This window comes from Carcharodon carcharias, chromosome 4 (assembly GCF_017639515.1).
Source record: "Carcharodon carcharias isolate sCarCar2 chromosome 4, sCarCar2.pri, whole genome shotgun sequence".
Classification (NCBI taxonomy): Eukaryota; Metazoa; Chordata; class Chondrichthyes; order Lamniformes; family Lamnidae; genus Carcharodon; species Carcharodon carcharias.
In genome coordinates this window covers 133,745,924-133,760,850 of record NC_054470.1, presented here as the reverse complement: position 1 = coordinate 133,760,850, position 14,927 = coordinate 133,745,924, and the positions used below count along the sequence as shown (strand labels likewise).

Below are 14,927 nucleotides of genomic sequence, written 5' to 3'. Positions count from 1 at the left end.
CAGTCATAAGTGGGTGCTTCCCTTTGACTCCTATTGACTTAAGTTTTGCTGAAATTCCTTGGTGCCTTCCTCAGTTGAATGCCTTGATGCCAAAGACAGCTACCTTCACCTATCCTTGATGTTCAGTTCATGCATCTATCCTTAGATCAAGGCTGTCATGAGGTTAGGACTAGAGTGGAATCAGAAGTGAACATTGGTGAACAGATTATTGGTGAGTAGTTGTTGCTTGAAGGCACTGCTGATGACTCCTTGCATCAGTTTACTGATGTTTGAAAGGAGACTGATAAGGTGGTAATTGGCCAAGTTAGATTTCTCTTGTTTTTGTTGATGGGATGTACCTGAATCTTTCACCAATGCTATTGTTCTATTGGAGCAGCTTGGTTAGGGGAACAGCTAGCTGTTATACACAGATCTTCACTGGGCCCTAAACAACATCTGGCAGTAGAGTTTTTGCAGCACCACTTGCACTCAGCTACTTAATTTCATGTCAAATGAATCAAATTAGCTGGACGTTGGTATGTTTGATAATGTGGACCTCAGGAGAAGGCCAAGTAGAAATATCCACTCATCACTTTTTTGGTTGAGTCTTGTGCACATGTGCTAGGCTTGACCAGCTAAGGATATGGAAAGTCATTCAATCTCCTCTTCATACTAGTTGCCTAGTTATCCAACACAATGGTGAACTGGATCTGGTATGCGTACAGAGCTTTTCTCTGATTCATTAGCTATAGGCTTGCCAAGGCTTGTGGATAAAAGAGTAAGGATGTACTGAATCATAACGTTGCATATCCTGATATACAATTTCACTGCTATTTCACATTGACTCATTGATGCTCAGTACTGCTAGTTATGTCATTTGTGTCTCCAACTTAGAACAATGCTGCCACACTACATAACCAAGGATGTCCTCATCATGGAGTCTTTAAAAGGCTAATATTCTTTAGGCTCAGCCCATCCAAAAGGTTTTCTGGATGTAACTCTTGTGGCAAAACAATTCTATTTTAGTATTTTTGATCATCTTCCATTGAATTTGACTAGGTATCTGTGTATGCTGTTCCTGACAAGATGGATCAAATGCGTTATGCGTTAGAAGCAGCAGTGAAGCTTCTGAAGTTTTATGAAGACTTCTTCAATATATCCTATCCCTTAAAGAAACTAGGTAAAGTAGAATAAAAATATATTATAATCAAGCCTGGACAAGCTGCTGCTCTCTGTCTATAATTGAGATTGTTAATAGCCCTAGATATCTCTACTGCATGATGAAACTTGGCAAAGTATTCAAATGTCACATGTTATCCTCCACATTAAATTTTGGCATTCCCTAACATTGGAAGATTTAAATGGCATCATTCAGGTTCTAGTATACTGTCTGTATTTACCTGTGAATGCATGTACATCATGCATGCTTAAAAGGCATACCATACCCATCTGTAGTGAGTTATCACTATTGAAGATAGTCTTCAGCCCTGAAGGAGCAGTTGAATGTAATTCACAAAACAAAACTAGGCAAAATCAAAACGCTGAAATGTTTTGAACTTGCTGAGGTAACACCATTTGGATTTGTGAGTAGAAGAGTCATAAAATGTCTACCTTTCATGTTCCCATTCCTTCCACGTTTCCTTTGACTTCTTTGTGGGGGTATGAACTTGCAGGGGTTACTACATGGCCTGACCCTGTTATGGCACCATGCAAGTACACTTCATCTTAGCTGATAATCTACAGCTAAATAGAACAAGCATCTTTTTTTTTTGTGCTATTGAATATTGATATTTGGAGTTCAAGCTTAATTCTCCATGTTGGAAATTACTTTGCAGAATGTCAACTGTAACTTAAATTAACATCCTTTAATTTTACTTCAATAGATACTGTAATTGAGAAACTGCGACCCCAACTGAGCCCACAGAAGCTGCTTCTTTACTGCAGTTTATTTGAAACTGAGCTACAGTTCTAGATGCAGCTGTTTGAGAATTTCACAAAGACTGAACAGAATTCTATTCAGTTCTAAATGTGGATGGGTGCCGAGGGAATAGATGGTACAGTGAGTCAGATAATTTTCCTTTCATCTTTCAGAGCATGGCATGAAGTCAGTACAGACCAATAGGATGAAAATCTTCACTCCTATCAGTTGTAAGGGTCTGAATTGAAATTATTTTCTCAACACCTGTCCTACTGGAAAAGTTTTGTTTTATGGTTGAAGGGGTAAAATACTACCTGTTGTTGAGCACTAAACTGGTAAGCTCATTTGGATAGCTTGAGGGAAATCGCCTACTTTGGGGGTTGGGTTTAAATTTGTCGTTGGTATTCTCTCAGAGCTGTATTACACATAGCCTGAGAGCGCTTCAGCAGTAACCGCTGTCACTTTGGTCAGGTTTGTATTTTTTGTTGAAATAAACATAATTAAACAGGATGGCAGGAAGAAAGCAAGTTTTTAATTTATGAGTAATGCAGGTCTTGGCATGCTGCAGGCAAGGAGGGAGAGTTGCCAGTTCAGCTCAAGTTCTATTTGGTCATCATCACAGCTAGGTCACCCCTCTGTTCCTCTATTTCTCTGCCTTCTTACTCTCATCCCACAATCCCATGATTGAATCCCCCCAGAGAAGCTCAGTTACATCCCTGTCCCTCTCTTGACTTTCTCAGAAAGGCCCATCGAGATATCTGCTGCTCCCTCCTTATGAGCAGCAACCCCAACTGTCTCATTCTCATCTCTCTTCTTGACTTTCCCAGCTGGCACATTTGCAGTGACTTATCTCATAACTTCCTTCCTGTCCTCCACTGTGCATTTGAACTCTGCCAGCAAATTGACAATCTTTCTCTGCATTTTCCTCCAGAAAGTTTGTCCACTTTTGAGCATTGTCCTCTTGACCTTTTCCACCTTAAACTCTCCTACTCATTTTATGACCACTCCTTCAATCTTACCATCTCACATCACCTCTTTTAAATCACAAAGGACTATCTCTGATCACTTCCCATGATCCCCACAAGCCCCTCTCCCCGTCCAGGCCCAGCTGGAATATCCTCCTCACACCTCCCCCCCCCCCCCCCCCCCCCCCCCCCCCCCCCCCCCCCCCCCCCCCCCCCACTCCCTCCCCCAAATTCAGGGACCAATAACCAATATCCTCTGTCACAAGGACATCTGAGAAATGTTCTCCCAGCAGTGGGGCCATTTCTGTAGAAACCATGGCAGTCATGGAAAATTGGTGCTACGTTCCTTAAATATAATGAACATTAAAATGATACCCTGGGTTAAAATCTCTCCTAGCCACCACATATAAGCCCAAGTCCTTCACACATACTGATCATGCCCTGTGGTAAAATTAGAATTAATTCTTTCAGTCCTCTGAGGGCTCATTAAGATTGTACCTGTGTTAATGCTATCTCAGGTTTAATACATCGGGAAACTGCAGAAGATTGCACAGGCAGCACTCTGTTTTCCAAATGAAACTCCTTTTGATTATTCCGTACTTTATGGTGTCAAATTTATAAAAGGCTGCTGAGCAAGTGTTAAATCAGCTTAACTGCTTCAAGCTTCTACTTTTCCCATCTTGTTTTAAGCATGTTACTGATATTGGAATGAAACTGAGAAGAAACATTTTTTGTCATGTGAGATAATACTTCTGGGCACTGTTTTGTGTTCTACTGTGAATTCCCTGAGAGTTCCTTGTCTCTCTTTATATCCTGAAAAGGCATATGGGTCAATACCTGAAGCCCAAGCATAAAAAAGCAAATACAAATAAGAACAGTAAATGCAATGAACATGGTAAAATTATAAAGGTGGAAAGGAAGTAGGCTTTTTTGTTTTCATTCACCAGGATGTTGCCTGGGATGAAACATTTAAGTTATGAAGAGAGGTTGGATAGACTTGGGTTGTTTTTGCTGGAGCAGAGAAGACTGAGGGGCAACCTGATCGAGGTGTACAAGATTATGAGGGGTATGGACAGGGTGGATAGGAAGCAGCTGTTCCCCTTGGTTGAATGGTCAATCACGAGGGGACCCAAGTTCATGGTGAGGGGCAGAAGGTTTAGTGGGGACGTGAGGAAAATCATCTTTACCCAGAGGGTGGTGACAGTCTGGTGGGCAAAGTCGTGTCAACATAGAGCCTTTGTGTGTGTTCTTGTAGTTGTCAATGAAGCAAGGACATCAACTCTATCATTTTATGTTCCAAGCCATTTCAAATTTCATGTTCTTTTTTGATCAGCTTTTCAAACCACATACCTGTCAAAGAAATCAGTTGATCAATTCACATGTGGGAACTCAGAACTATTCTGTATTGTAGTTGTTTGCACATGCCAAAACTTTAAAGTAAAGATAGTGACCACATAGGTAAGAAAAGTTTTCATTTTTAAAGAATGGTAATCAACAAAATGTCAGCACATAGAGTATTTGACATGCAACATTGTGAAATAAAGTTTGAAATCCTATGAAAAGATGGTGTAGTATTGAACATAGGAACAGAAATAAACTCATCAAGTCTGTTCAGCCATTCATTCAGATCAGGTTGGTCCAACCTTTATGCATGTGGGTTGGGGGGTGGGACATTTCAAAATCGGTCAAGGAGCCGACGAGCAAGTTTTGGAAAGATGAAGTTTGGCACAACATTAAACATGAATTTTAAAAATAAAGTATGAAAAGTAACAACTTACTGAGCAAAAAAACCAATGAGTAATAAATAAAGATGGGTATCAGAGGGTAGTTGTGTGTGTGTGTGTGTGTGTTTGTGAGTGCGCGTGCGTGTCTGGCTCACTCCCAGGTTCAGGGTACTCACTGACCATCACCCACTGTGAGAGTGCATGATGGTGAGCGAGGGTAAGGGTTTTTGAGAACCCAGATACTGGGAGTGAGCTAGATTTATGGATACACTCTGCCTCCATTCACAACCCCACAATTCCCCCCCCCCCACCCCACCCCACGCACCCACCCACACTCTCTCACACTCACCCAGCTTGCATGCTCTCGCCCTCCCCCACCCCCCCCCCAACACACACACACACACACACACACTCTCTTGCAGTTGCCCACCCCCCTGCACATTCTTACCTTTGCCTGCCCCCTTGCACACTCTCGCACTTGCCTGACCCTCACGCACGTTCTCGCCCTCCTCCGCCCAACCCTGCACATGACCTTGGCCTTCCCCCCCGTCTGTCGTGCGTGCGCGCTTCCCCCACACCCACTCACTAGTGAGCTTGTCCGCAGCAAATGTGGGAGAGAACTGACTTGTAATTAGAAGAGCAGCACCACGCAGATCTTACCTTTTTGACTGGCATTTTGAAACCTGGCTCTGGGGGCTGCATAGAGTGGCTTCATGGCCGCATCTAGCCCACTGACTGTACATTGAACAAGCCTGATTTTGATTATGGCTGGTCTGTAACTCAATCCCTTTTTTCCCTCCCTTTTATGTCGCTTGATATTTTACCTTACCTACAGTTTTGCCCCTGTTTCTGTGGAATACAGTAGGGTCATCAGATTTGAATGCTAAACAGGACGATACATACAAAATCTCATCTGTAGATACTGCTTGACCTAATGGGCTACAAACTGATATAATCTGATGGAAGATCATTGACCTGAAACGTTAACTCTGATCTTTCTTTCTCCACAGATTCTGCCTGACTGCTGAGCATTCCCTCTGTTTTCTGTTTTTTTTTCAGATTTCCATCATCTGTAATATTTTGGTTTTGTCAAAAAAAATCAGTTGTTGGTATAACATTTATTTTGAAATTCTCTGTTTATTAGGTGGAGATTAGCTCACTAAATTTTGGAAAGCATGACATTCGTTATTTTATTAAATATTTACATTTGCCTGTAATATATTCACATCTGGAATACCTTGGATTAAAGTTTTTTTTAATTTCCTAGATTTGGTGGCTGTCCCTGATTTTGAAGCAGGAGCCATGGAAAATTGGGGCCTAATCACTTTCAGAGAAATAACACTGCTCTACAGGGAAGAGACTGCATCAATACTGGACAAACAGATAATTAGCGTGGTGATAGCTCACGAATTGGCTCATCAGGTAATTTGATTAAACTTCGATATATTTTGAAATAAATGTTTTAAGCAAGCAATGAATGTGTGATGTATAATTGCTATTCAAGTAATTTGTCTTGTGAGATTCTGATGGTGCTAGCTTCTATGTATAGTGCTTGTTACTATATGCATCTCGAGGCTGACGGAGGACTCGTGTCCTACATCTTATAAACTCTCAATTATTCCACTTGTAGAAAATACATTACCAGTAGAATCTTCTGATTTCCCCTCTTATGTTACTCAGTTAGTGCCTAAAACATGAACTAACTTTCGTTCTGACAGCAGACTTTCTTCACTAACTGATGGTGTTTGACTAACAGATGATACATGTCTGGCCTATCGAAAGCTCCTTGATCTCTACAAGAAAAGGAGTTGTCACTCTAACTTTACCACCCTGATTTCTGACCACAGGGTTGGTCTTTGCTAGGACACAAGTAAATACTTGTTAATAACAGAAAAGAAAGGAGACTGTTTAGAAACTTACCCATAATATTTTTGGATCTAGTATGTTGATTGACCAAGAATATTTTGGGGGTGGGGAGTGGCAGGGAAGAGGGTATAGAGGATTAAAATGCCACCATTTGATCTCTGGGACTTGTGTTGGAATCCATCAGATAGTATGATTTTCCTCTCTCCCAAATGTGTGGGTGCAATATGAAATTGGATTGAGACAACCCAAACACTTCTTACTGGGGAGAAGTTTACTACACTAAACTACCCCTAATTTACCACCAATTGTAAAGTCTATACAGAGGGGTCATGGCATAACTGATGTGAAAAATGGAAAAATAAGTGAGACAAGTGACCTAACATTCAGCACTTGAAAATTGAGAGCTGCCTGTGAAAGCACAGCAGACACCAGCAGCTCATATTTAGAATGCTAAAATGCCCTGAAGCCCAAAATCAGACTGGCCTTTGGCCTTTCTGGCCTTTCTGGTACATAAGCTGACAGCATAGTGCTGAATATAGGCCAGGAAGGGGCTCAGATGAGTTTCCAACACTTTACAAAGATTTTTTTTAACATAATGATATCATGGCTTTTGTTTGGTATTTTGCATATTCATCAGCACCTTATGCATTTCCTGCATTGATTGACGTGAGACAAAATATGTTTCTGTTTAAAATTTGGGTTTAATGAAGGCAAAATATTTTCTACAGCACCCACATAATGGAGAGGTGCCTTTCCACGCTAGATAATGTAAACCCGCACATAATAACATTTCCAAATTTTGCTTATGTTTGTATGATGTGGCAATATCCTGGAAGTTGGAATAATTTGCATTGATATGATGTCTTTAATGTAGAAAAAAAACTTTACCCATCTAAGAAGCTCCATGTAATGAGAAGTAAATGGATGCTGATCAATGGATATTATGGTAGGTGGCCAAAAGATCTCCAGAAAAGTTCCAGGTAGGGTCCTGAAGGAGGACAGAGAAGTGAAGAGCCAATAAATTTTGGCAGGGAATTCCACATGGGTCCTAGGCCGCTGAAAGCATGGACCCATTTTTGGGGTGAAGCAGGGGAAAGCGTGGGGTTGACACACAAAGGTCAGAGTCAGAGGGACAAATAATTCTTTGTAGATGAGGGGTTGTAGGGCTCAAGGAAGTTGCAAAAATGCAAGGGGTGAGGGCATGAGGGATTTCAACATGAGGTTCAGTGCCTAAAAGTAATAAAAGAAAAATGATGTGCAATATAACTGCAGTCTGTCTAAATAACAGCATAAAATTCAATGATTTCATTCAGGCTTTTGCTGCTGGGATAACAACAATATGTTTCTCGCATCTCACAAATCTATTTTACTGTTGGATACTGGGATTTAGTTTGTTTTGTCTGGTCTGCCTGGGCAAATATGAATTTTGGCAAAGATTACCTAACATTTGACCTCCATTTCCGAGTGTTATGTTGCTTTAAATTTTCATGTGTTGGTTTGAAGCTGTAATACACCACAGGAGTACTTTTCCTGTTTAACAAAATACTGTCTGTTTCCTTGGCAAATTGAATCATGATTTAAAAAGTTAAATGACTGTGCCTTGTGTCATTAATTAGGTTTTGATGTAAACAACTCACTTCTCAATCTGCTGGGAAGCCTCATTGTCTAGCAGATTTCTTATTTCCTGCAGATATTCAGCATGTGGCTTTCTGGAGCCCACAAGCTTTATTTGAAATCTTGCACCAATCTACTGTAGTGCTGTTATTCAGGCACTCTGGAGCTCTGCTATTGGTACATCTTTGTAAGAATAAAGCAGTGAAAATAATGTAGATTGGCATAAACATTTGTTTGCTTTTTGAAATTTTTTCATATGTTGAGTAACCCCTGTATTTCTTTAGTTCAGCTGACCTTCTGCTTCTGCTTTAATTGTGCCAGCATCATAGACCATTACCTGTGTTTCGCTAACGTTTATGGGTAGCGCTAGCAAAACCAGGTCTGACCTGCTGAAATAGTAGTCTGATAATGAAAACTTCTAATTGGGAATATAAGTATGAGGAGAGAACTGGCTTAAGGTTAATTGGGTAAATAAGACTAAATGGAGGTAAATGAACAGTAGGAAACTTTAAAGGAACAACAAAAATACATTCTACTGAAAAACAAAAACTCAGCAGAAGGACCTATCCGCGGCTCACTCAGGAAGTTAAGGATAGTATTAGGTGAAAAGAAGAGGCATACAATGTTGCTAAAATCAGTAGCAAGTCTGAGGATTGGGAATGTTTTAGAAACCAGCAAAGGGCCACCAAAAAGTTCATAAAAAGAGGAAAAATAGAATATGAGAGTAAACTAGCCAGGAATATAGAAACAGATTGTCAGAGCTTTTATAAGTACATAAAAAGGGAGAAAGTAGCTAAAGTAAATATTAGTCCCTTAAAAGCAGAGGCAGGAGAAATTATCATGGGGAATGAGGAATTGGCCAAGGCATTCAACAAACATTTTGTGTCTGTCTTCGCAGCACAGGACACAAGTTTCATACCAGAAACAGATGACAACCCAGCGGCTAAAAAGAGTGAGGAGATAAGAGAAGTTGATGTAATCCGAGATTTTTTTGGAGAAATTTAAGGGACTAAAATCTGACAAATCTCCAGGATCTGATGGCCTAAACCCCAGGGTTTTAAAAGAGAGAGCTGCAGAGAGAGTGGACGTGCTAGCTATGATTTTCTAAAATTCCTTAGATTCGGAATGGTCCCTCTAGATTGGAAGTTGGCAAATATTACACAGCTTTTCAAGAAAGGAGAGAGAAAGAAAACAGTGAACTTCAGGCCAATTATTCTAACATCAGTTGTCGGAAAGGTGCTGGAATCTATTGATTCTTAGAAAAGCACAGTATGATTAGAACAAGTCAACATGGTTTTACTAAAGGGAAATCCTGTTTGACAAATTTATTAGCGTTTTTGAGGATGTAACTAGTATAGTAGAAAGAGGGCAACCTGCAGATGTAGTATACCTGGATTTCCAAATGATACGATGCCATTCAAAAGGTTATTAGGAAATACAAGGGCTCATGGAGTTGGGGGTAATATATTAGCATGGATAGAGGATTGGTTAATAGATAGAAAACAGTGTGTGTGCAGAAACAGGGCTTTTTCAAGTTGGCAGGCAGTGAATAGTGAAGTTCTACAAGGCTCAGTGCTGAGGCCTCAGCTATTTACAATCTATGTTAATGACTTAATGACTTAGATGATGACTCAGAAAGTAATGCATTAAAGTTTGCTGATGATACCAAGCTAGGTGGAAAGGTAAGCTGCAGGGAGGACACTGAGGCTGCAAAAGATATAAACATGTTAGGTGAGTGGCCACCAAGATGGCAGATGGACGATACTATAGGGGAGTGTGAAGTTTTTCACTTTGATCGTAAGAATAAAAAAGCAGAATATTAAAAGGTGAGAAACTTTTACTTGTTGATGCCCAAAGATTCTTGGGCGTGCTTGTACAAGGAGCAAAGAAAGTCAGCATGCAGCAAGACCTGAACAATATCCAGGCTTGGGCTGATAATTGGCAAGTAACATTTGCACCACAAGTGCCAAGCAATGACCATCTCCAACAAGAGAGAATCTAACCATCTACCCTTGCTGTTCAATGGCATTAGCATCACTGAATCCCCCACTATTAACTACCTGGAGGTTTCCATTGACCAGAAACTGAACTGGACAAGCCAAGGAAATACTGTAGCTACAAGAGCAGGTCAGAGGATGGGAATTCTGCAGAGGATAACCAGTCTCCTGACTCCCCAAAGCCTGTCTACCATCTACAAAGCTGAAGTCCAAGGTGTGATGGAATACTCTCCGCTTGCCTGGATGAGTGCAGCTCCAACAACACAAGAAACTGAATGCTATCCAGGACAAAGCAGCCTGCTTGATTGGCATCCCATCCAAAACCTACAATGTTCACTCCCTCTGCCATTGATGCACAGTGGCAGCAGTATGTACTATCTACGAGATGCATTGCACCAACTCACAAGGCTCCTTAGCATCTTCCAAACCAGTAACCTCTAACTCCTAGAAGAACATGGACAACAGATGCATGGGAACCCCACCACTTGTAAGTCCCCCTCCAAGCCACACAGCATCCTAACTTGGAACTATATTACTGTTCCTTCACTGTTGTTGGGTCAAAATCCTGGAATCCCTTCCTAACAGCACGTATGGTGTACCCACACCAGATGGCCTTCAGTGGTTCAAGAACATGGCACCCCACCAATTTGTCAATGGCAATTAGGGATTGGCAATAAATACTGGCCTAGCCAGCAATGCACACACCCTGTGAAAGAATAAAATAAATACATAAGGATGGGTTTCGAAGATTTCAGGTGATGGAGCTCTGCCTACTTCTTTAGGCAGCTTATTCCATTGTGGGGTTGCCCTTAGGAAGAAAGATTGTTGATATACTGGCCAGGATATTCTGGCCCTGTCGTGGGCAGCATATGAAAGGAAATAGCTGCAGAGATAGTGGATTTACTGGCAGTAATCTTCCAAGAGTCCTTGGATTCTGGAAAAGTACCAGGGGATTGAAAAGCTGCCAATGTAACACCCTTTTTCAAAAAGGGAGGGAGACAAAAAAAACAGGTAACTATAGGCCAGTTATCTTAACATCTGTCATTGGGAAAATAATGGAGACTATTGTAAATGATGTAATAGTAGAGCATTTAGAAATGCATAATATAATCAAACAGAGTCAGCATGGCTTCATGAAGGGGAAATCATGCCTGACAAATTTATTAGAATTCTTTTGAGGAGGTAACAAGCAGGATAGATAAAGGGGAACCAGTCGATGTAACATACTTGGATTTCCAAAAGGCATTCGATAAGGTACCACACATAAGGTTACTTAATAAGATAAGAGCCAATGGTGTTGGGGGTAGTGTATTAGCATGGATAGAGGACTTAGAGGACTGGCTAACTAATAAACAACAGAGTTGGGATACGGGCCGGGGGGGAGCGTTTTCAGGATGGCAACCTGTAACTAGTGGAGTGCCGCAGGGATCAGTGCTGGGGCCACAATTATTTACAATATATTAATGACTTGGATGAGGGAAATGAATGTACTATCACCAAGTTCGCGGATGACATAAAAATAGGTGGGAAGGCAAGTGGTGACAAAGAGTCTACAGAGGGACAGACAGGTTAAGTGAATGGACAAAAACTCAGCACATGAAATATAATGTGGGAAAATGTGAGGTTATGCACTTTGGCAGGAAGAATAGAGGAGCTGAGTATTATTTAAATGGAGAAAGACTGCAGAAGGCTGCAGCACAGAGGGATTTGGGGGTGTCGTGCATGAATCCCAAAAAGTTAACGTACAAGTTCAGCAGGTAATAGGTAAGGCAAATGGAATGTTGGCCTTTATTTCAAAGGGAATGGATCATAAATATAGGGAAGTCTGCTAAAACTATACAAGGCGCTAGTTAAACCACACCTAGAACACTGTGAACAGTTTTGGTCCCTTCATCTAAGAAATGTTATACTGACATTGGAGGCAGTCCAGAGAAGGTTCACTAGGTTGATCCCGGGGATGGAAGGATTTTCTTATCAGGAGAGGCTGAGTCGGCTGGGCCTGTACTCATTGGTGTTTAGAAGAATGAGAGGTGACCTTATTGAAACATATAAGATTCTTAGTGTGCTTGACAGGGTAGATGCTGAGAGGCTGTTTTCCCCTTGTGGGAGAGTCTAGCACCAGAGGGCATCATCTCAGAATAAGGGGGCGCCCATTTAAAACAGAGATGAGGAGGAATTTCTTCTCTAAGATTAGTCAATCTTTACCGCAGAGGGCTGTAGAGGTTTGGTCGTTAAGTATATTCAAGGCTGAGATAGACAGATTTTTAATCAGTAAGGGAATCAAGGGTTATGGGGGAAAGGCAGGAAAGTGGAGTTAATGATTATCAGATCGGCCATGATCTCGTTGAATGGCGGAGCATTCTCGATGGGCCAAATGGCCTACTTCTCCTACTACTTTTTATGGTTCCATTGATTTGTGGCGGGACCAGAAGATCACAGTGGCGGGTGGGTGTGGAAAATCCCGCCCACTGTCTTGAAAACAAATGGTTTTTGTAATTTGTGTGAATGACTACCAAGTGTTGTCATTGCCAGAGGGCACCAAGTACTTATTTCTGTCAATTCCCACCATTCATTCCATATTTTATAGAACATGGTCAGTGTATTTTACTCCCTCCTCTGTTGTAGTGATCGCCATTCCAAAACTTTGACCAAGGATGTGACACTGGTGTTTTGCACATACTGATTTGTGCAGCATGCCTTTGCTCTTTTCAATCTTATGAGAAGGGATCTAGTTGACCTGCTCAAAGACCTCTGCAAGTGGATGCTGGTGTGTGTGTGAGCTACCAACTTGTCTGTTTCTCTTTATTTTGCCCCTTCTCCCTCCAAGGAAGTTGCTTATGCAATCCAAATTGCTTGGGTTACTGCTGAGCAGACTGATATTTGGAACTTGAGCCCTTACAATCCATTTACTAAGTGTCCAGCACTGTTCTCATTAACATTTTATGTTCATGTTTGTGGTCTGTCACAATGCCTTTTTAACATGAAGAACAGGGTAATTTAACATTTCAGCTAGGCACAAAAGCAAATCATTTTATATAACTAAGAGTTAATTATCAACTTTCTTCACAGCAGCAGGTGCCACTTGTTATCACTAACGGAAAAGAAAGACCTGCATTTGTATAATGTATTTCGCAACCACTGGATATCTTTTACTAAATGAAGAATTTTATTTATTCATTCATTCATAGGGTGTGGGCTTCACTGGCTGGGCCAGCATTTATTGCCTATCTCTAATTGCCCTTGAGAAAGTGGTGGTGAGCTGCCTCCTTGAACCGCTGCAATCCATGTGGTGTATGTACAGCCACAGTGCTGTTATGGAGGGAGTTCCAGGATTTTGACCCAGTGACAGTGAAGAAACAGTGATATATTTCCAAGTCAGGATGGTGAGTGACTTGGAGGGGAACTTCTAGGTGGTGCTGGTGTTGGTGTTCCCATGCATCTGTTGCCCTTGTCCTTCTAGATGGTAGTGGTCGTGGGCTTGGAAGGTGCTGTCTAAGAAGTCTTGGTGAGTTGCTTCAGTGCATCTTGTAGATAGTGCCCGGTGCTGCTATTGTGCATCGGTGGTGGAGGGAGTGAATGTTTGTGGATGTGGTGCCAATCAAGCAGGTTGCTTTGTCCTGGATGATGTCATGTTTCTTGAGCGTTGTTGGTGCTGCACTCATCCAGGCAAGTGGAGAGTATTCCATCACACTCCTGATTTGTGCCTTGTAGAGGGCAGGCAGGCTTTGGAGTGTAATCTGTTGTAATGTAGAAAAAATAGCAGACAACTTGCAGAAAGCAAAAAGCAATGTGATAATGACTAGATATTGTTTTTGTGATATTGGTTGAGGTAGGGAAGAATCCAGTCAGGCTCGAAAGGCTTCTCTAAAAAGGATGGTCCTTTTGGTGAGGCCAAAAGACCATCAAAACAGAAAATATTTGCGGAAAAAAATGGAAAGTTATAACTTGGGAGGAAGAACAAATGGAGGGTGAAATATCTGGAAAGTTTGCTCTATTGTTGGTTTGAATACATAATAAAATTCTAACATCCTAGTCTGGTAAACCTTTTTAATGAGTATAATTTGTGCTGAAAAACTGATTTACTTTGCTTCATGTAGATAACAATACTTAGCATGGAGTGGAGGTAGAGAGCATATCTTTAAATATGATTTCAAATAATGCTGTAACTTGGCTAACTAGCTGATAGAAGTCTTTTGATCTCTCCACAGCAATTGCTCCCATGCTCAGTGAGGGAGAAACATATCAAAAGCTGCTTTTAACCACTGACATTTAAGTGCTAGAAGCTAGAGATCAGAGGAGGTTATCAGTGTATTCAACATTTCCTTTTTAAAGTATGAAGTGCACATGAAATGAATCAAGGTTCAGTCTTTAAGAGGAAAATATTTTCTACTGAATATAAATATTGTAAATACTAACATGATTATTAAGATGCTATTTAAACAGTTACAGGTGCATTCTACGTTAGCCCTGTAAGTAGCTTTAGAGCACAAAGCACCTCGTCGGTGCACTTGGGGTGCAGACATAAATCCAGATTAGACAATTAAAACTAATTCAGGGATGGTTCCACTGGTACAGTCCTGTGCTTGCAGCAGAGTGAGGATTGACCTCTTTGGATTTCCAAGGCTAGACCTTCTTACTTTTAATAGGCTTCAAACAAGTGCCTGTGGCTTAATCACGTTAATCATGTGTAGGGCGAAATCCAGTGAGGCTCGAAACACTGCCCTTAAAAACGGAGCTGCCTCAGGGAGATGAAGCGCTGCTTAAAGAAACTAATGCACAAAATACAAATGTCATAAAACATGTCCCCTTTTGCAACCCTGTCACGTGAGCAGGGACATGTTTTTAATTCAAGCGTTAAATTTTT

At 41.1% G+C, this 14,927-nt stretch overlaps 1 protein-coding gene across 1 annotated transcript in view; it reads left to right on the top strand.

Annotated features, from left to right (window-relative positions):
• The window catches only part of LOC121277323 (leucyl/cystinyl aminopeptidase), a 136,912-nt gene that overhangs the window by 48,068 nt on the left and 73,917 nt on the right, over positions 1–14,927 (top strand). The window contains exons 5-6 of the mRNA XM_041186652.1: positions 1,039–1,159; positions 5,854–6,008. Coding sequence (XP_041042586.1) covers positions 1,039–1,159; positions 5,854–6,008 — 276 coding nt within the window. The remainder of the gene's footprint in view (positions 1–1,038; positions 1,160–5,853; positions 6,009–14,927) is intronic.